This window comes from Palaemon carinicauda, chromosome 31 (assembly GCF_036898095.1).
Source record: "Palaemon carinicauda isolate YSFRI2023 chromosome 31, ASM3689809v2, whole genome shotgun sequence".
Classification (NCBI taxonomy): Eukaryota; Metazoa; Arthropoda; class Malacostraca; order Decapoda; family Palaemonidae; genus Palaemon; species Palaemon carinicauda.
In genome coordinates, this window is record NC_090755.1 from 18,395,737 (window position 1) to 18,419,017 (window position 23,281).

Below are 23,281 nucleotides of genomic sequence, written 5' to 3' on the forward strand. Positions count from 1 at the left end.
GCAAAGAAGGCCCTATCTACTGTTGCGGCTCTCACTTTTCCTATCCCACACGCCCCTCTCCTTTTCTCCACCGATACCAGCGACGTTGCTATTGGTGCAGTACTCGAGCAGGTGGTCAAAGGCTCGCCCCGCCCATTGGCCTTCAGCAGAAAACTGTCCAAGGCAGAATCGGGTTATTCTACCTTCGATCGAGAATTGCTGGCGGTGCACTTGGCTGTCCGTCACTTTCACCAATTCTTAGAAGGTACGCCCTTCGTCATTCGCACAGACCCGCCTCTGGTGCACGCCTCTACTCGACTGTCTGACGCCTGGTCCGCCCGTCAACGCCGACATCTCTCCGCCGTGGCTGAATACAATTGCACCCTCCAATACGTCCGTGGGAAAATTAATCCCGTTGCCGATGCCCTGTCAAGAAACACGTTGGCTGCCGTTCAACTGGGATTGGATTACAACGCCCTAGCTCGATATTTAGCAAAGAATTTTAGACGCTATAACCATTCATGTTGAAGTCTTGTTGGAGTTTTGATTACCTATTCTAAAATTAATATATTAGTTTTAAACAAGCAAGAAAAATCAATCCAAAACAAGAACACATATCTGTTGTTGTAGATTGCCTGGTACTTCTTGGCCAAGCACGGGCTCTTGCAATTTGTAACCCGTAGGTGTTTATGATTTTAATTTGGAGAATAAAGTATAAAACGACGAACTTTTATTTATTGGTCAGTCTAAAAATCATAGAGAACATGAATACTGAAATGCGGTAGTTAAAGTTTTCAGTTTAGCTTTTTAATGTTTTCCCTTTCTTAGTAGAAACGGGCTTGGTTCTTTTCCTATCTTGTCACTCGGTTCATTCATAAAGTCTCTAAGTCTTACTCATTCACAAATAACGAAGGTATATGTCAGGGGTAACCAACGACAGGATCCAGAGTATCAAGCTTGTAGGACATCCTGCACGTCCGTCCGTTGGGAAGATTTTCCCCTTGAAGACTCCAACACGACCCTCCTCTGTGACGTCAGTACTGGTAGACCGCGACCTTGGATTCCTGCTCCCATGCGCCGACAGGTGTTTGATTTCATCCACGGCCTTTCACATCCCTCGTGCCGTTTTACTGCACAGCTGCTGAAGGCAAAGTTCATTTGGCACGGCATTTCTAAGGATGCTAAGGATTGGGTCCGCGCCTGTACTTCTTGCCAAACTTCCAAAGTACATCGACACACGGATTCAAGAGTCGGCACCTTTCCTCAACCTCAGCGTCGTTTCGCACACATTCACGTCGACGTTGTAGGCCCCCTACCCACATCACAAGGACATCGTTACCTGTTTACCGTCATCGACCGCTCCACTCGTTGGCCTAAAGCCATTCCCATGGAAACTGCAACGTCCGCCTCATCTGCCTAACTCTCTGGATGGATTTCAAGATTCGGTATCCCTGAGCATATTACTTCTGACAGGGGAACCACTTTCACCTCTCAATTGTGGACGTCATTAGCGAATCCCCTGGGCATCACCCTACATCAGACAACGGCCTACAACCCCGCTGCCAATGGAATGGTTGAACGTTTTCATCGCACCCTCAAAGCAGCTTTGATGTCCCGCTGCAAGGATTGCAACTGGTTTACTCAGCTTCCCTGGGTCCTCCTGGGACTAAGGACCACTCCCAAAGACGCCCTCGACGTCTCGGCAGCTGAAATGGTGTATGGCGACCCGTTGGTCGTCCCTGCCGAATTTTTTCCTTCTACAACCACCTCCGACGATCTCCAGCGCATACGTTACGTCGTGGGAAAATTTACTCCGTGCCGCCAGACTTACAAGCCCCCAGCGAAGCATCACATACCAACGGACTTGCACTCTGCAACGCACGTCTTCCTGCGCAACGACACTAGCAAGCCACCACTAACGCACCCTTACACGGGCCCTTTCCTTGTGATCCGACGCAGTCCGAAAGCATTCCTACTAAACATTCGGGGCAAAGAAGACTGGGTCTCCATTGATCGTCTAAAACCTGCTTATCTTCTGCCAGATGACCCGCCTACAGTTCGCCTCTCCAGATCAGGGCGCCCTATTTAACATGTACAGTATGTCATTTTTAGGGGGGGAGCCATGTACCAACTGTGTCTCACACAATTGTACATAATTCCTTCTCCTTTTGCATATATTATGCTTGTATCTTTGCTCTTCCCTCGCACTAAACGAACATGAAAATTCATGTCTGCTGTTTCCTCTGTAACATTGTCTGTCTTGTTAACTTATGTCCTGTTGCCTTGAGGATTTGTATATAAAGGAGTGTTCTATATCAATATAACTCGGTTGATTGCATCCTGCGTTTGAGTTCACAACCCTTCTCTCGGCTCGTCACAGTTCCCTCCTTCATCAGCCGCGTACCAGAGTCCAGCCATTTGGGCCTAAATCCAAAAGGCGCCTCTCTCAGACCACACCGGGCACACCCATCAACCGTTCCATAGAGACGCGATCCCCAGTCCATGGTAGCAGAGGCCTAACATTTTTGGGCTAAGTCAGCCGCTATCCTAGACACCTAAGGATATGGAGATCTCGTCAACCATCGATAGCATGCAAGCAGGTCATTTTGGATGGCCTCAGTGAAGCTGTAAATTCCGAGACCTCCCGCTGCTGTCCCTGCATAAAATGCAGCTAATTGGTGTGTCGCCAGGTAATTGTAAACACTTCCTGACAAACTCCCTTTTCTCTCTGTCCACAGCATTAAGGTGGAACCTCTTTGAGTCACCATGTACGGGTATATGCTTAAACTTTGGTATCAGCACAGATTTTAAGGACCAAAACGCTACGTGAAGCTTCCCCAGTTTCGTCCTGGCCTTTCCAATCAGCTTATCCCCTTATGTATTGGTCAGAGGTCAATCCCCAAATATTTATAAAAACCCTCTGGAACTTGATGATGTTATTTCCATATGCCAAGAGACGACTATCAATGTACCAGGTTTTCCTACTGCGGTCACAGACTATCCCTACTGTGGGGCACTTCCGTGAGCCGGACTCGAGGCCCAACTTTCCTGCTTCATCGAAGAGTCTTAATTACGGATGTTAGCCCAACTCGTGTTGATGCCAATGCAATGATGTCGTCGGCGAACGCGAGGTACCTGATGATCTCTCCTCTCAGCCTTGCCCTACACTTTTGGGGAGTTTTGCGGAGAACCTGATCGAGGGTTAGGTTTAAAAGCAAGGGGGACAGCGAGTTACCTTGCATTATGCCCCTGGTGATGTTGACTGCGACACCAGCCATTACTTCCGTGGACACCAGCCATTGCTTCCGTGCTGATAGTTTGTCTGTAGCCTTGCTATCCTTGGGTCGTTTAGGGGAGCCTACAGATCTACCTGCTGAGTCGTCAGCATTTATTGCCTTGCCCTCCCCGGTCTTAGCTTGGGTGGAGAAGGAATTTAGGCACTGATCATATGTGTATATAGTCAGTATCTAGGGCCATTGTCTCGTTCCTTGCCTCTGCCATTCAAGAGTGGGTTTTAAACTTTCCCCTTTTACTCCTACTGCGTAGTATTCCCAGTGTTATTCATGATCGCGGAATGGGCTCCCAGGCCCCATTGCCGACTATATAAGTCATATCCTCAATTCTAATAAATAGAGGTCAAGAATCCAAAATTTAGATTTCGACTAATTGATGTTTTGTTTTAGTAAGATTTAGAAACTAAGATTTCGAAAGTGCAATAGAGGTTGAATATTAGCCATTTGAGGTAAACTGTGAAAGCCAATTTGTAGCTAAGCTCTTTATTCCTCAACTGTAATCGTTAATATGCCATGAATTAACTTTCACTTGTGTATTTACCCGATATCTGTTCTCTCACGTTTTCTTGAAAGAGGCCCAAGTACTTTAATTTATTTTTTTCATTTTCAAATATTTGTTCATTTTTGTTCTCTCCGGCTCGTTTATGCAAGTCTGAATACTCCTTTCATTTTTCGTAGAGAGGAGGAGACGGTCCAAAAACGTCGAAGAGAAATAAAGTGTGAGAGGAGAGATCGGGTGAAAGGGAGGAGCAGAACAGGAGAGAGTAGAAAGATTAGATGAGCCTTTCTTAAATCCTAGATTCAAGGTCATATCTGGATCTGAAAGTCCTCTTGGGTCACCTTGAAGGTTATGTCGGAGATTTTATTGTCTTTTGGTCGAAAGTGAGAGTATTTGAGAGCTGTAGAAACTATAACCATTCAGATTTCGAATTTGAAATCACTCTCCCAGAGTCGTTGTCTTCCTTTTTTTTTTTTTTTTTTATTGCGAAAGGATGTATTTAAAAGGGAATTTTAGAGAATACAAAGTTTCGTCTATCCCATGATAAGCAAGTAATGTAGTATTTACTTGGATTACTAATGCTGAGAGAGATAGCTTTAGAATTGATATGATAAATAAAACTGTTACATCTAGACTCGAAATGAAAGGGTCACTATCCCTATACTGAAATACCCTCTCTCTCCTTCAGATAAATAAAAAGTGAGAGAGAGAGAGAGAGAGAGAGAGAGAGAGAGAGAGAGAGAGAGAGAGAGAGAGAGAGAGGGTGGTTGGCAAAATGGTGAATGTTAACTAATTAAAGGCGAGTTATATCGAAAGTAAGGCGTGTTGGGTTTTGCGATGATTCCGCAAACAATGGAGGAAAACACTTATCGGAAAAGAACATTTCAGTAAATATATTTTGCCATAAAGTTTTGAACGGTCTTAAACATTGTTTTTGTTTGTGGTTTTATTTGCCCAGCGTTTACGAGTACAGAGTGACGCTAGTTATATTTTGATTTTCTGCCTTTTCGCTTTTCTTCCATTGATTAAAATCGTATTTTTATCGCGTGGGCTTATATTCTGCGCATGCGCATGTTTCTTTCATATCCGATACGAGGAGACAGTCCATAATCATCTGAAAGAGAAATCGAAAGTGAGAGAGAGAGTGAGTGAAAGGGAGAAGCTGGGTAGGAGAGAGTGAGCGACCCATCCACTAGTTCCATAGAATCTGAAATTCAAGGTCATATTTCAATCTGAAAGTCCACTTGGTCACCTTCAAGGTCTTGCGTTATATTTCAAGGTCCTTTTGAAAGTGACTTTGAGATTATTGTACAAAAGAAACTCTGCGGATAAAGAGATTTCCACGTTGGGTTCGCCATTGTTATTGAAAGAAACAAATATTGTCGAAGCTTATTTGATTATTCGTCTCTAACGTGAGATTTAAAGGAATAGAATATTAAAAGCATAAGGATGAAATAACATATGAAAAGTTGAATTTCATATTTGATAATCATCATTATTATACAGTCCAGACGTTATAAAATTTTCTATTTTTGTTGTTGGGGTATTAAAGCCAACACTTGTTGTTGGCACGGGCCTTTCCCTTGGTTGGCCCGTAGAAAAAACTTTTTTTCTATTTCATGATACCTATTACAAAATTTCTTGCGGATGGTTATGAGCAAGGTCTATAGAATTTTATATAATTACGAGAACGACTTTAGTAAACTCGTTGACACTAAGGAATATACAATAATAGTTATATAAAAGATTATTAAAGGAAAAGAATAAATAAATGCAATAGAAGATAGAATCGTCAACTATAAATTCTCCTGAACACTATTATTATCCAATGATGACTTTTTTTCTTCTCCGTGTCTTGTTCATTTTCATTTTAAATTAAAAAAGGATAACATTGTGGATTTCCAGAGTTTTCACATAATTTGATAATTCTATTATTTGCTTCCACATATCAATAAAAAGAACAAATAAAAAAAATGACTGACACCACTACTGATAGAACGTGTTCTCTTGGTTTTTATATATGTCGTTTTATTGGGTGTTCAAAAGTTGTCACTTTCCCTTTCCGGAGACCAGAAGAAAGAATGGACTCGCCCAAAGAGAGAGAGAGAGAGAGAGAGAGAGAGAGAGAGAGAGAGAGAGAGAGAGAGAGAGAGAGAGAGAGAAATTTCCCTTTCACGAATCTGGTGTTCAAGGTCATGTACGTATCTGAATGTTTTCTGGTGCTACTATAGTGTGAGGTCTACCGCCATATGTCGCCTACCCAGGTGGATGGTGAGGTCTACTGCGTGACCAGCGTCTCAGAGCCCCGCACCTAACCGTCGAACATGTGAACTGCCCAAATCCATGAAAAACGTGACCTGTCCACGTGACCTGCCCATATAAAAGGAAGCAAATGGAGCTCCTAAATCCCTACGGGCCAACCAAGGGAAAGGCCCGTGCCAACAATACCCCAACAACAACAACAGCTCCTAAATCAGTTTTTCCCTCCGCCTAAAAGAGATATTATCGATATCAGCATTCTACAGTGAACAGGAGCACACACAGGCAATTGAGCGATCGTGGTTGGACGCTAAAACGATGATTCTAAAGAGATTAATGCGAGGTGTTGGTCGTCAGCTGTTCCAGTCTCATCTTGATAATTTTTGCTGGAAGGTGATGAGAAAAAATTCCAATGATCTATTTGTGTCATTCTTAGAAGATGTACAAAGTTTGTATCGCTAGAATAAATGTACGGAAATATATGATAACATGTTTGATATACAAAGAGTGTATCGCTAGAATAAATGTACGGAAATATATGATAACCTGTTTGATTTACGAAGAGTGTATCGCTATAAGAAATGTACGGAAATATATGATAACCTGTTTGATGTACGAAGAGTGTATCGCTAGAATAAATGTATGGAAATATATGATAACATGTTTGATGTACGAAGAGTGTATCGCTAGAATAAATGTATGGAAATATATGATAACATGTTTTTTACCTTGTTTCCCTTTTTTTTTTTAAATATAACTAGAAATCCAATTATCTATTTAAGTCAGTTCTAAGATATGTTTAAATTAAGTGTTTATTGCTTAAACAAATTATGAAATGTGATTTATTTATGAGGGACGAATAATTCGGCAGTAGACCTCACGCTATAGTGCTAACGGGAGGTAGATCTCACGCTATAGTGTGGTAGACCTCACGCTATAGTAGCACCTGTTTTCTTGGGTCACACTCTAGGTCACGTGTTGGATTTCAAGGTTTAAGTGAGACTATTCATAGTTGGAAAAACTCGAGGAAGTAATTTCGCCGTTTTGCTCAAACTTTCATTGAATGAAAGCGTCTCCTAGAAATATATAAATCTGTGGGTTTAATCCTCATGGATGAAATACCCTTAACAATCTCTCTCTCTCTCTCTCTCTCTCTCTCTCTCTCTCTCTCTCTCTCTCTCTCTCTCTCTCTCTCTCTCCAGATAAAATAAGTTATGTTTTCAATCTCACCTTTTTGCTTTTCTTCCTTTGATTAAAATCGTGTTTTGCTCACGTGTGCTTATATTCCGCGCATGCGCAGTTTTTACTTTCATATCTGATAAGAGTAGACCGTCGATTTTCATCTGAAAGAGAAATCGAAAGTGAGAGAGAGACTGAGTGAAAGGGAGAAGCTGGGTAGGAGAGAGTGAGCGACCCATCCACTAGTTCCATAGAATCTGAAATTCAAGGTCATATTTCAATCTGAAAGTCTACTTGGTCTCCTTCAAGGTCATGCGTTATATTTCAAGGTCCTTTTGAAAGTGACTTTGTGATGATTGTACAGAAGAAACTTGGCGGATAAAGGGATTTCCTCCTTAGGTTTGCAATTGTTAATGAAAGGAACAAATATTATTGTGGAAGCTTATTTGAGTATTCATCTCTAACGTGAGATTCTAAGGAACAGAATATTAAAAGTATAACGATGAAATAACAAATGAAGATTTGAATTTCATATCTAATAATTATTATACATTCAAGGCAGTATATAATTTTCTATTTTACATAAGAAAAATTTTTTGATAGGTATCGTGAAATATATAAAAGGTAGTCATACATTTCTATGATTGAAAGTGAGAGATGTCATTTTTGATGAATCTCTCTCTCTCTCTCTCTCTCTCTCTCTCTCTCTCTCTCTCTCTCTCTCTCTCTCTCTCTCTCTCTCTGTTTATTATACAATCATCATTATGTTTATTATACAATCAGCATTATTCATGTAGAGATGAAACCGCTGAATAACCTCCCTGGTCCCAAAGCGTTTCATTATCGCTCAAATCTTTCATCCGCCACCTCCTTCCTAATCAGTTCCAGTGATGTCAATACTCCACAAGTGGAGCATTTTAGACATTATTCATGGGTTTTTGCAGTGTATCTTCCACCCACTTTTTAGCCCTCTACTTAATCTCTTCCATCTTACTGTCCAACTTGATAAGAACAGACAGTTGGTCTCTGAAGGGCCCCCATGGTCCCTATGGCCCGTTTTCGTAGATCTCTACCCGATATGAAAGCAGATTACTTAATTCTTCAAAAAAGTTCTAATACTTTCATAGAAATACCCACCTTAAAACAATATTTATTTTTTTTTCTCCGTTAATCCATGAATTTATAAGAAGTGGGAGGTCGAAGGCGATTCTGAAGGTCTCAATTGCTTTTTAAATTGTCACAAAATAGATTCGGAGAGGATTGATATAATATAAAATATACACCTCTGTAAGAGCAGACTACGACCCCTAGGACTGGATGATCTCTCCTTGCGTTTGTACAAAAAATAAAAAATTTATATTGGAGGCTGAACGCTGGTCATATATTATCTTCCTGTTTTGGTTCTTCGGTAATTTGAGAAATTGCTAGGTAAAATCATCGGGAGTTTCTTTTCGTTTCAAGAATATACTGGAGTTTTACGTAGTAACTGTAGATTATTACCGCCTTTATGGATAGTGGTACGCGTGTCTTCCCTGTTTATTGCTCTTGTGGAGCTTGTCAGTGGGAAGGGGGGGGGGGGGTGGTTGGATATCTCAGTGGATGGTAACGAGAACGACTTCAATAAATTCGTTGACAATAAGAAATAGATATTAATGGTTAAAAGAAAAAAAAGACTAAATTTTATATTTGTCTATTCCAAACATACTGCAATCTTGAATGTTTGTATGGTGTATAGCAGTGTTTCTCAACCTTTTTCTGGTGGTGGCCCCCTTCAATCCAGTGCAAGTTCTTGTGGCCCCTCCATGCCAACTTTGAGTTCTAATGCACCCCCCCCCTCAGCACCCGCCATCCGTCCATCACCTTAATACGCCTAGGGAAGTAGGTATATTAATGGTTCTAGCTTGAATAGTACAATGTACTCAAACACTAATTTCAGGTATAAATCAAATAACAGTATTAATTAAAAAATATTTTATTTGAATACTTATTTATTTACAAAAGGATTACAAAACAAGGAATACATGTAGGTACAATTGGCTTTATCTTGAAAGGTTTCAGTGGGATCCCTGTAACTGATGCAAGGCTGCCAACTTGTCAGTGTTTGGCTTTGTGACGGGCCGAGAGAGGGTTGTGAACTCAAAGGCAGGATGCAGTCAACTGAGTACTTTATTAAAGAACACTCTCCTTTATATACAAAACCTCAAGGCAACAGGACATAACATGTTCGAGAGACAGACAATGTTACAGAGCAAAACCGGAGACATGATTATTCAGGTTCTTTTTAGTGCGAGGGAAGAGCGCAGATACAAGCATATATACAAAATAATTTATGTACGATCGTGTGACACACGGTTGGTACAGCTTGAAAGCTGTTAGAGCGAGACGTAAATTGCCTTTTTTTTTTTTTTTTTTTTTTTTTTTTTTTTTTTTTTTTTTTTTTTTTTTTTTTTTTTTCTATGTCAAGGCGAATTCGTGTCTTTGACAGCAGGCACATCACCCGATTGAAACCAGTCTCAACCAAGTAAGATGTGGGAAAGGCAAGTAAGAGCAACTTCACATCTTTCCAGAGTATTGGGTACTTCTTATACATATCTTGATTCATCCACAGCTTCTGTTGTCCTCCATGCTTGAACCTTGCTTGAGCTGTTGTGTTATTCTGAAGTTCAGTGAGACATTCTTGTAGGGTGACATCAACTTCAGATACATCAACAATGAAGGGGATACATCAACAATGAAGGGATCCACAAACCAGTGTGGCACAGTCATTTGCAGTAGGTCAGAGAAGCGAGTTTCCATATCATTATGCAACTGCTTCAGATGGTCAACATACACTGCTAGGTCATCATCAAGCAGTTTGGTGGATATAACTGCTAAGGAAGGAAACTGTGCAAACTCTTGTCTTCCAAGGTTCAATCAGAACAGCTTGAGTTTCCCTTTAAATGCAATAATTGCCACCTAGCAGGAAAACAGGGTGGAGTTATTTCCTTGAAGCTCTTTGTTCAGAACATTTAGCTTTTCAAATATGTCTGACAGGTATAAGATGTCACTCTTTGCATCAACAAGTTTCTGTCCAAGTTCTGTCCCACTAAAGAAAGAGATAACACTCCCAAAGTGCAATAAAACGGTTCAGGCAATTACCTTTAGAAAGCCACCTGACTTCAGTGTGCAACGCATTTTCAAATTCTTCATTGTTCTTTTCACATAATTGCTGAAAGAGGCGATCTTTCTGTGCACTATTTTTTATCAAGTTGACAGCCTTGATAACATGCCCAAGTGCTTCATGCAGACGTTCTGCTAGGTTTTTGGCAACCAGGTGCTGCCGGTGAACAACACAGTGCACACAAACAACATTAGGAACAGCTTTTTTTAAGTGAGCACTGAATCCCCGATACCTTCCAATCATAACAGCAGTGCCATCTGTTGCACAAGCCACAATGTTCTTGAGTGGAATGTTGTTCCCCTCAAAATAGACCAAGTTTTTTTAAGATGGATTCACCTTTAGTGTCATTCGTTAATTTCAATGCGAAAAGCATTTCTTGACATATTTCATGAACATCAAGAAACCTGACAAATACCACCAGAAGAGCAAAATTATCAGGTAAAGTTGATTCGTCGAGATGAAGCGAGAATTCATTCACCTGCAGTTTTGAGACTAATTGGCTTTCAACATCAGCTGCCATCTCATCAATACGGCGTGATACTGAGGAGTTGCTCAGAGGAATAACACTAGTTACCTCTTGTGGACTCTGATTCGTGACTGTTGAAAGCACTACAGCCACAGTCGGCATGATCAGAGATTCATCGATAGTATGAGGCTTACCTGCTTTTGCAATCAAATTTGCTATCTTGTAAGAAGCCAACATCCCTCTATCTACTTTTGCCACTTTTTAGGTAAACATATGATTCACTGTCATCCTTCCTTGGAGCTCATCAAGTAATTTCTTGAAGAAATCTAGCGGCTTGTCTTTCTTGTCTTTATGTGCAGTCTCCAGATGCTTTTTCAGTTTGTGGGACGCATACTTTCATTTGAGAGTGAGGTCATACATAGCAGGCACATATTTCACTGTCTGCAAAAATTACCTGGTACTGTATATTGAATCGAATGATGTTTAAACTAAAGTCAAGCATGATAAACAGAATATTCGAACCATAATAATGATTTATTTCAAAATATTACACATTTATATATTTTGTGGGTCCTAAATTTTCTGTGGCCCCCCCATGGCCCCCCATTTTTCCAATTTTGCCTTGTGGCCCCTGAAAAATTCTCATGGCCCCCAAGGGGGCCATATGGCCCACGTTGAGAAACTGGTGTATAGTACCAGTTCAAGAGTTCCACAGAAAACGTAAATTGGGATGGGAGGAAACATAGAAAACGAATGTTCAGATGAATTCGATAAAGCCACAAAGAAAACGTTTTCTGAAGATGAACAGGATATAATTTCAAGGTCAAGTTGTTTTTCCCGTATGTGACCTTTGGATTGATTTACATATTAAAGTTCTTCCTACTCTAATGAGAATATCAAACCGTCATTAATGTGATAAGTGGCTTAACTTTTCGACTAAATATTAATCCTTGTCTTCTAAACTCTCTCTCTCTCTCTCTCTCTCTCTCTCTCTCTCTCTCTCTCTCTCTCTCTCTCTCTCTCTCTCTCTCTCTCTCTCTCTCTCTCTCTCTCATATATATATATATATATATATATATATATATATATATATATATATATATATATATATATATTAGTTCAGAAGTTATATAAGGAAAATTCCCTCCGGGCTTCTGAAGAATTATTGACGGTTATACCATATCCTTAGTTATTTTGCAACTTGCTAATTTTAATGTTTATTAGTGTTGTATGTATATTTAATGTTTATTAGTGTAGCATGTATGTGTGTAAATGTGTGTATACACAGCATGTGCACGTATGTATGGCATCCAATGCAGGGACTGTTACTATATTTGCAAGAAAACGTGGTTTAGGCCGTTTTCGCGAAGAGCGATCAGAAGAAAACGTAACTATATCCAAGGAAAGAATCCTATAGAAAACGTATTGAATATCAAAATTTTTCGTTCATTAATCTCGATTTCTATAGAAACATTGACCTCTCCATACAGGATAGCATATTTATGAATACCCACGACTTTAATGACTAGCCCTAGTGTGATGTTGTTTGTTTGCCATTATTTCAATGATAGAATTTTTAACATTTAATCATTATTCTCTATCGCTAAACGGGATTTAGAAATCAATTTATTGAAGTCCATTTGGTATATAACTTTTAATCACACACACATTCACCCACAGTGATTAACTACTATCACTTACTCTATTTTTCCATTGAAGGCTCTGCAACATCAGCAAAATATCAAGTATCTTATGAAACGTAGAGATGAGACCAAAAGTCCAATTTCTTGGGTTGATTAGTGTCGTCCATACTCCTCGAGCGGTGCACTGTAGGCATTACTTGAAAAAAAAAAATTCAAGAAATCTATATTCCTGTGGTATTCTATAACCACTTCTTCCGGTTGGGATGGGGGCAGCTTGATTTTCCTTTTGACTCCAGCCTCTAATAATGCGCGACCAATGTGCTGAAGTTGGCAGAAAAGCCAATGTATTTGAATTTAAACTAGATGCAACCTCTGCAATTAAGGACCCTGCAGAGGTTTGTGAATTGATGGCCATTGATTTTTCCATTAACTTTAGGTTGCGAGGGATGAGAAGGATGGCAATGCTCACCAACTGTTTCACATTTAGATAGAATAGAATATCTTCTTCCATCTTGGTATGCACTTTCGCTTTACACTCTTTATACTCGCATTTCCATTAGGTTTTCTCACCGTATTTTCGATCTATCCGATAAATGTAGTTATCATCATTTAATTTCAGACCTCCTCTACTAACTTCTATTTGATAGACCATCGTAATGGGTTGGTTGCCCTGCTAAATAAGTCGTTGAGTATATAAAGAAATTTTAGAACGATTATTCAAAAACTTAGAAAGAAAAGTCTTCATAACAATTGCTTGTTTACTGGATTCCCTCATAGGTTGCTTAAGAGAGATAAAAGGTACTTCAGAAACCAGAGAGTCTGCATCATCTTTTAACGGCAAAATTGTCTTGCGGCGATTTTTTCCTGTTACTTGAAATTTCCTGCAGGCAAAATTCCTGGAGCGAAGTTTAATACAGCTAACTTGCTTACGACGAATTTTCCGGACAGGCATTTCTTAGCTTTCTGTTCTCTGTTCGTGCTCTATTTCTTGTATCATGCTTCCCAGCCACTGTTAAAAATATGGTAGCCTATTGGAAACTTCCCTTCTTGGCGATCTGTTGGACGGGGGCTAGACCCACCTCAAGCTAAATATGCTGTTGTCTGTAGCCTCGCCATCCTTGGGTCGTTTGTGAGAGCCTACAGGTCTTCTTGCTGAGTCATCAGCAGTTATTCCCTTGCACTCCCTGGTCTTAGCTTGTGTGGAGAGGGGATTCGAGCACTGATCATATGTGAATATGACCAGTCTCTATGGCCATTGTCACTGCCCCTTGCCTTTGCCAGTCAAGAGTAAGCTTTAAACTTTTCCCTTGTACTGCAAATGCACAGTATTCCCCATGTTGTGCCTGAGCGTGGAATGGGCTCCCAGGCCCCATTGCCGGCTATGTAGGTCATATCCTCAATAATAATTTATAGAGGTCAAGAATCTAAAATTTATATTTTGTTTTGTGTTGGTAAGATATAGCTATTTTGGAAGTGGAACAAAGGTTGAATAATTACTCATTGGGAGTAAACTGCGAAAGTCAATTTGTAGGTAAGCTCTTTATTCCTCAACTGTAATCATTAGTATGCCATGAATTAACTTTCACTGGTGTATTTACCCGAGATATCTTCTCCCACTTTTTCTTGAAAGAGGCCCAAATAAGTTTTTTTTTTGTTCATCTTTAAATATTTGTTCATTTTTGTTCTCGTGTGCTCGTCTATGCAAGTCATGAAACTCCTTTCTTTTTTCGTAGACAGGAAGAGACGGTCCAAAAACGTTGAGGGGAAATCTAGTGTGAGAGGAGAGATCGGGTGAAATGGAGAAGCAGAACAGGAGAGAGTAGAAAGATTAGATGAGCCTTTCTTAAATCCTAGATTCAAGGTCTTATCTGGATCATAAGTCCCCTTGGGTCGCCTTGAAGGTTATGTTGGAGATTTCTTTGTGTTTTGGTCGAAAGTGAGAGTATTTAGAGCTGTAGAAACTATGGGAAAGTGATTTCAAAATAGAATTCTGAATCGGTTCAACAGAAGAATGTGGATTTTAATACATCGCCACCGTTGTCCTTGTACTCTGCTGTCACATCTATTGGCTTTCCAGCAATGTGAACCATCCTGGACGAACATTTTGTCCAATAGCAAGGAAAAGTAAGTGTTCACGTTGGTGTGGATCCCTCAGGAGAAGAAAATTTAGTGATGATTCACCAAAATGTTTTACAATAGCATACTGGTGCTTGCATGGGGCACCATTCCTCCCAGCCATGCATGTGCAAGTGGATATTGAAGTATCAACATATAATATGTCATGTTTTGATTGGCTTTTCACTTCATAACTGTGGGCGTCAATCTTCGTGATGCTATCTTTTTGGATTGATGATTCTCCTGGGAGAAATCTCTTGGAAATAGCGACATCCACACGCCCATTGGCAAGGTCTGTTAGACAGCATTCATAATAATATGGTAGTCGTGTGACCAAGAAGTCCAGTAATTATATAATATTGTATGCACGGACATGTTAAAAGATTTGATCTTTATTAATCCTCATGGCTGCTTTTGCATAATTGTTAGTATTGTTCCCACGGACAAACAAGTCATGCTGGTAACACAGTCCATGCCTTACGACGGTCATACAGATCATTGCAGTGGGCCAAATAGTTTGGGTAGAGCCATGCTATGCCATTAGCCTGTAGCTCAGCATAAGCCTCTTCAGGAGCTTGAACACTGTCGGCAAATGCCATTTTCATCAAGTAAAAGCAACTGAGGACGATTATCCTTTCTGCTATTGTTATTCCCTTCCCACAGGAACCTCCAAACTGCCTGAAAAGCACAGAGAATTAATTTAGCCTCAGGAAAGACATTATGAAAAGACTGCTTCCTGCCTCATTGTCATCAGACAAGAACACCAAAGGTCCAGTCAAACCTCGACCAAAAAATGCATCTTTCGGTATAATCTCTAGATAGAGATTTAAAGCATGAGTTATGCAGTCCCGTGACTCAGATGTGACAATGAGACATCCAAGAGGCAAGTCGCGTGCTGCACTGTGGGTCAACATCCTGAAGATTCGACAATCGTATCTATCCATACATCCTGATGCATCAGTAAACACAAGTTCCCTACTATAGTCATGATACTGGTGCACACGTTTCATTAGTGGTGTACAAAGAGTATTGCAATCTTGCCATTTACGTCTTTTTCTTTACCACAAACCTCTCCTTGCTCACCATTGTAACTTGCTATGGCCGATTCCAAATCTTGCTGCATCTTCTGCCCACTTTCAGCACCAAAGGCTCTGTCAAATATATTCCTGTACAGCCTGAAATAGTTTGGGAGTATTTATTAGCAAATTAGATAAAAATAACATGCATTTTTTTTTTCATTTTACTTTACACTTTTTCACAGTACGCCTTTACACACCTAAATTGATATAACTGAACTTCAAATATAAAACTGGATTCTAATTCAAAATAACTGAACTTAATTTTTTAACAACTTTAGTATCAATGTACAGATGACTGAGGTCTTTAATCTTCTGTATATTAATCTTACCTGTGACAGAACTGTATATCAGGACAAACGGCACAATCTGCAGCTTCAGAAACATGATCGTTCTCATGCTGTAGTTGCATATCCAACTTACGTGTATTCAGTACAGATGCAGGAGAATGGCCTTTGGCATATAGCTTTGTAAAGATCTAAATGGTCTTGTCACTAAAGTCTCGATGCTTAAGGTTATCTGCACTATTGATCATATGGTTATGAATGTGCTTGATCTTGACCACAGTTGGATAAGTCGGCAGGTGAAAGTCTTTATTTTTGGCCCTAAAATGGAGAAGTCAAAGATTTCAATGAAATAAAAAATCTAAAGCAATATGCCCAAAAAATTAATTAAGCACATTACCTTTCATACTAGATGTAAATGATATGTTTTTTCCTAAAAGCAAGGTCATTGCATATGTAGCTGATACTACACTCACTGCCTCAAATATATCTCCTGAATGTAGATCTAGGGTTGCTGAATCTCTTAATAGAGATCTAGCTAAAATTAGTGCATGGTGCAAAAATGATTGGGCATGAAGTTAAATTCTAACAATAATCAAAGTATGATTGCAAGTAGGTCGAGGAGAATTGTCCTCAACATCCGAATCTCGGCATTGATAATGTTTCTTTTAGCTATATACAGCTCCTTTAAAATTTTAGGTATTCATGATTGCATATTTGCCTTTGAGAAACATTGTCTGTTTCCTCAATTACACACACATTTGGCCTACCTTGAAAGTCTTTTAAGATGTTTGGTAGCAATTGGTAGAATTTTTTAAAATCATTTCATTCCACTTTTTCTCTTGTCTGAATCTCAGCTTACTTTCTTGGACAAAAACTTGCAGTCTACTAAATTTCTTATTCTTGATCTGGATATTTATCTTTGGCATCATCGTAGTTTTTTCTGCATGTTGCATAAAATTTTTCATAATTCTGGCCCTCCTTTTTAATGAAATCTTAAACTGTACCATGCTGTTCGTAATACTAGGCATGCAGTTAATTCTAATAGCCAGGCCTTCTCTCGGGTATTGTCACTTTCCCTTGCCTCTGATATTCAAATGTGAGCTTTAAACTTTTCCCTTGTACTCCAACTGCGTAGTATTCCCCATTTTGTGCCCGAGTGCGGAATGGGCTCCCAAGCCCCATTGCTGCTATATAGGTCATATCCTCAATTCTAATGCAAAGAGGCCAAGAATCCAAATTTAGGTTTTGACAATAATTGGAGTTTTGTTTTAGCAAGATTTAGAAACTAAGATTAGATATTTATAAAGTGCAACAGAGGTTGAATAATTAGCCAGTGGAGGTAAACTGTGAAAGCCAATTTGTAGCTAAGTTCTTTATTCCTTAACTGTAACCGTTAATATTCTATGTATGGTGTATTTACCTGGTATCTATTCTCCCACTTTTGCTTGAAAGAGGCCCAAATATGTTTTTTTTTTCTTCATCTTAAAATATTTTTTCATTTTTGTTCCCTCGTTCTTGTCTATGCAAGTAGGGTTGTTACTTTTATTTTTTCGTAGACAGGAAGAGAGAGTTCCAAAAGGTGTCAAGTTATTTCGCACCATTTCAATTTCGCCCCACTAGGGGGAACTAACTTTTTCCAAAATCAAACTGGGGCGAACTAACTTACGCTTTTTTTTTCAATATGGGGCGAATGAACTTAACATTTCATGGTAATATGGGGCGATCTAACTATTCAAATTTTTTGAACACTTGCTTACAACCTGCTCCTGTGTGGCCGTGATGTTTACTTTTTAACACTGATTGTAGATAGCCCATCATAGAAATTACCTTAGATATCATATGGTGACATTTTTAACTTAGAAAAAGGGCTACTTGAAACAATAAAGGATTTGAGTAAATTTATTTCGACAAATTAAAATAGCAAAATAGGCCTATAATAAAAAAAAATCACATCACATCTCCATAGGAGTGTAGAGCCCCATCACCCTACGGAGGAGAGAGAGTCCCTGGGTCAAAGTATAGTCCCTGGTGACGTACGTATTCATCCCAGGCCGCGAACAGCTTACGATGGACATTCCTGAAATTTGAAGAAAAAAAGTAATTATTTCTGATTTTTCATTTATGCTTGTTGCAACGAATAAGAAAAAAATCTATGAATATATTTGAATTTGAAAAATAACTTATAAAAATAACTTACTTATACTGGTTGCGTTGGCATCGCATAATCCTCCCCTCTCGCAATAGGGAGAGACTGGAGTCGACATTTTTTTGCTTCATCCCCAAGAACCTCAAACAATCTATAGAGATGCAACCCACTTTGGTTTGCCCGTCTGTTCAAGCGACCATGCCATCCTTCCACTGTATTATTCGTCCTAACTGGACGGTAAAACACTGACCTGTAATTGATTATGAAAGAAAAAAAAAACATTGAAATAACTAAGAGAGAAAACAGGTCGGTAGACATTTGGGTGTTTCGCTTGAATTAAAGTAAATATCTCTATAACACAATCATGATTTAAAAAATCATAAATTTGAACCTTATATCTAGAATCACTATCTCAGCAAACATTCCTCAGAAATAAAACTAATTCAATGAAAATATATTTACCAAGTCTCGGGGGGCCAAACAGAGCTCTCTATCCAGTTTTTCTTTACATATGAAGCCAATTCCTTCATGGGTGCTGTTGTTGTCGAATTTTCTAGCAGGTGCTCGAAAATTGGTCTGTTAAGGAAAACAAGAAATTAGTTAGATAATTGCATAAATGCATAGTAGATATATTATAAATGGATGAATTTATGAATAAATATGCAATGTAATATGACTTACACAATGTGTTCAGCCGGGTAACAGTGGCAGTGCCATAAGTTTTTGGACGAAACTTCGAGTGGCCCTATCATCCTTATATAGCTTTTGCATTCCTACTGCCTGTGCCTTTCTCCATATAGCTTGGGTGTAATGGAAACAGCAGCCTTTCATGGTAATGTCAGGCAGCTCTAGTGGGAAATAATAATAATGATATATTAGTACAATATAATATCATTTATAGTAATATAATAGTGCAGCATAAAACGATTTGCCACATGCAATGAAACTTTAATTACCTTTGCGGAAAGCAGACCAGACAGTCTTTTCAAAATCAGCCATGACCTCTTCAACTTTGAGTTCTTGGACTTCTTCCAACTCCTCTTCATATTCGTCTCTTTCTTCCTCTTCTAAAGTCAACACATAGATAGGTTCCACACCAACGGCCACAAGCCGAGAAATGTAGTGAGAGGAGAGATCGGGTGAAAGGGAGGGGCAGAACAGAAGAGAGTAGAAAGATTAGATGAGCCTTTCTTAAATCTTAGATTCAAGGTCACATCTGGATCTGAAAGTCCTCTTGGGTCACCTTGAAGGTTATGTCAGAGATTTCTTTGTCTTTTGGTCGAAAGTGAGAGTATTTGAGAGCTGTAGAAACTATAGGAAAGTAATTTTAAATTTGAATTCTGAATGATTGTACTTTTGTTTTGGTTTTTATTGCGAAAGGATGTATTTAAAAGGGAATTAAAAAGAATACAAAGTTCCGTCTATTCTTTGATAAGCAAATATTGTAGTATTTACTTAGATTACGATTGCTGAGAGAGAGAGAGAGAGAGAGAGAGAGAGAGAGAGAGAGAGAGAGAATTTTGCTTGCTTTAGAATTGATATGATAATTAAGTTACATCTTGACTCGTAATAAATAGGTCACTATCGTTGTTTTATATATTTTATTCTGAGAGAGAGAGAGAGGAGAGAGAGAGAGAGAGAGAGAGAGAGAGAGAGAGATGGATGCTAAATGCCAACTATTTAACGATGTTAGACAACTGGTATGCCAATTGACCTGAGTGGTACTTGAATTGTGTAGAGTGGGAGAAATCCAGCTGGTGCAATGGCGTAGCATCCATCCATCACCCAGGTGTCAGCTTTTGCAAGTAATTGAAGGTGGTCATCAGTCGCGAAGATGATAACTCTGAAGTCTGTGTCTGGGCCATTGTCATGGAGTAAGAAACGCCTTGGTAGCTGGTTTTGCTGGGCATCACTTGTCTCAGTCCAAGCACCCTGTAACTGTAAATCCTGCAGGATGTAAGATACTTCCATTCAAGGTATCATCAACGCCTCCATGGAAGTTACCAGAGATATATTTTTGTAAATATTTTATAGGAGATAAGAAGAATATGTCAGACCTAGAAGCCAGGTCTCTTTTAATGAACATGTTAAAGAACATAGAGGATCAACTTTTATCTATACTGATGGCTCCAAATCTGATGCTGGCGTTGGATTTGGGGTACATAGTAATAGTTTTAATTGTAGAGGTGCACTTCCTCTGACCGCTTCCATATTTACTGCGGAACTGTATGGAATATTAACCGCTATTGAGAAATTAGCATTGGAGAAGGAGGGTAATTTTACAATTTTTAGTGATGCAAGGAGTGTCCTTCAAGCAATGGAAGTTTTTAATTCTAATAACCCTCTAGTTTTAAAGATTTTAGAATGGCTTTTTATTATTGGACGGAGAGGTATAACAGTTCACTTTTGTTGGGTTCCAGCACATGTAGGTGTGTGGGAATGAGAAGGCAGATTTACTGGCTAAGAATGCTGCATCAGAGTTGCTGCCAAGAAGGTATCCCATTGCCTGTAATGATTTCTTACCTGACATCAAGAAATTGGTTTGCAATAAATGGCAACAGCAATGGGATAGCCTAGATGGGAATAAAATGCGAGAGGTAACAAATGTTATATCTCCTTGGAGGTATAATATGATGCCCCGAAAATGGGAGACGTCTCTTTGTCGTCTCCGTATTGGTCACACTCGGTTGACACATGAGTTTCTGCTGAAGGGCCAACACCAACCGTATTGTGACAACTGTTTAGTACCTCTAACAGTAAGGCATTTGTTGACCGAATGCCCCAATTATAACAACTTGCGGAATAGATATTTGTTTGAGGCTCGAGGTGAGGGTGGCAGGTTCATCCTTGCCAAGATTCTTGGAAATGATGTGTCCTACCATGCAAGTGGCATTTTTAGATTTATTTCAGAAGCAGGTCTTCTGAAAAATATTTAACTTTTATGACATTCAATTTTTATGATTTTAATTGAACACTTTAATTTTTTATTTTATCTCATTTTTTATTTTTGTATACATAAATTAAATGTTACCGGCGTCAATGACCTTAGAAGTCAGGATGCCTGAAAACTTTAAATCATTCATTCATTCTTGCTGGTTCAGGTGGCAATCAGCAATTCGTTGGTTCCGTATTGTCCGCTTACAGGTTGCTTCTTGTGGAAGGAAGGCCCTTGTCATACCATCCAGTTCTTGTAGTACTCCCTGGTATATGTTGCTTGGTTTGTCCCTTGTTTCTGTGGCTCTTCTCTTCATTGACACTCTAGCGACTGTAACTTGAACTTCAATCTCGTTTGGTTGGTGGTTATGGACGTTCACAGACACTGGATCTTCAAGTGTGTCAACCGGTGTTCTGAGTCTCCCTTTACAACCAGATCCTCGCTTGGTACATCTCCAATGTCTGTAGTTGTTTGTCGTGCTGTGCCTAGTGTACATATATCCATTAACACACATCTTTTCTCTGCCTTTATTACTTGTAGTCTCCATCTTTGTAAATGATTTACCAAACTGGTATCTTCTATTTATACTCAAAATGGTAAGAGTTGCTGTAAATTACTGTAATTAAAGTGAACTACCATTCACCGTTTAATTGTTCTTCTTTCTTTTGAAGTGTCAGAATATAATCATTCAACCATTTTGTAAGTAAACCTGTAATTTCTGTTTCACTTAAACAATTGTTCTTATTTCTTTTGATCTCTAAAAATTTACTCATTCAATCATTCATCCATTTTGTAAGTACACCTGTAATTTAAGCTTCACTTAACTAATTGTTCTCATTTTTTTATCTAGTGAACATATTTCATAATTTGTGATCAGGTTGATCTCCTAATTCAATTATCCTAACTGCAAAACAGAGCCAGATCAAAACTCTTTATTCATAAAAATATCTAGAGCAGACAATAGTGTGTTTAAAACACGAGCATTCTCAGAATGAGAGTGATTTTGTATTTGCGTTTTACAAAATAAGTAATAATTTAGACTTAGACCTATCTTATATTTTCTGAATATTTTTTAATACTATTTTTTGTACTCAGTATCGACTTTTGGCTTTGGCCATGGCCATTTTTTACCTACCTTACCCATATGGCCATTTGTACCATGGCCATTTCTTCCATGGCCATTATTACCTACAAACGTAGAAACTATGGGAAAGTTATTTCAAATTCAAATTTTGAATGGTTGTTTTCTTAAATATATCCTTTAGCAATAAAAAAAAGGGAATTTCAGAGAATACAAAGTTTCGTCTATCCCATGATAAGCAAGTAATGCAGTATTTACTTAGCTTAGTAATACTGAGAGAGATAGCCTTAGAATTGATATAAATAAAACGGTTACTTCGGGACTCGTAATGAACGGGTCACTATCCTTGTGTTGAAATTTCTCTCTCTCTCTCTCTCTCCTCTCTCTCTCTCTCTCTCTCTCTCTCTCTCTCTCAGAATGAGAGAGAGAGAGAGAGAGAGAGAGAGAGAGAGAGATTCTAAATGTTAGTTGTTATTGTTAAGTTTGGTGGCAGTAAGAATTTCACGAACAATGGAGGAAATTTCTTCATGGCAAAATATTACCAAAATTTGTCTCCGATAAATTCTAGGTGATCTTGAGTAATCACTGCTTTTGTTTGGTTTTATTGGCACATTGTTTACGATTCTCTGCCTTTTTGCTTTTCTTCCTTTGATTTAAAGTCGTATACTGAATCGTGTTGCTTATATTCTGCGCATGCGTAGGTTTCTTTCTTATCTGATACGAGGAGGAAGTCCATATTCACCTGAAAGAGAAATTGAAAGTGAGAGTGAGTGAGTGAGTGAAAGGGAGAAGCTGGATAGGAGAGAGTGAGCGATCCATTATAGTTTCACACAATCTGAAATTCAAGGTCATATTTCAATCTGAAAGTCTACTTGGTCATCTTAAAGGTCATGCGTTATATTTCAAGGTACTTTTGAAAGTGTGTGTGTGATGAATGTACAGACGAAACTCTGGGGGTGAAACGATTTCCTGGTTAGCTTCGCGATTGTTATTGAAAGGAACAATTATTGTCGTCGAAGCTTATTTGATTATTCGTCTCTAATGTGAGATTTAAAGGGATAGAATATTAGAAGCATAAGGATGAAATAACAAATGAGTTGAATTCCACATTTAATATTCATCATTTTATACAGTCAAGACTTTATATAATTTATCTATTTCAT

At 38.9% G+C, this 23,281-nt stretch overlaps 1 protein-coding gene across 1 annotated transcript; it reads right to left on the reverse strand.

The window, feature by feature from the left end:
* Nucleotides 1-21,185: 21,185 nt before the first annotated feature.
* Nucleotides 21,186-21,584, reverse strand: pre-mod(mdg4)-O. Its single transcript, XM_068355587.1, has one exon. The coding sequence runs from the start codon at nt 21,582-21,584 to the stop codon at nt 21,186-21,188; it is 399 nt and encodes a 132-aa protein (XP_068211688.1).
* Between the last annotated feature and the right edge of the window lie 1,697 nt (nt 21,585-23,281).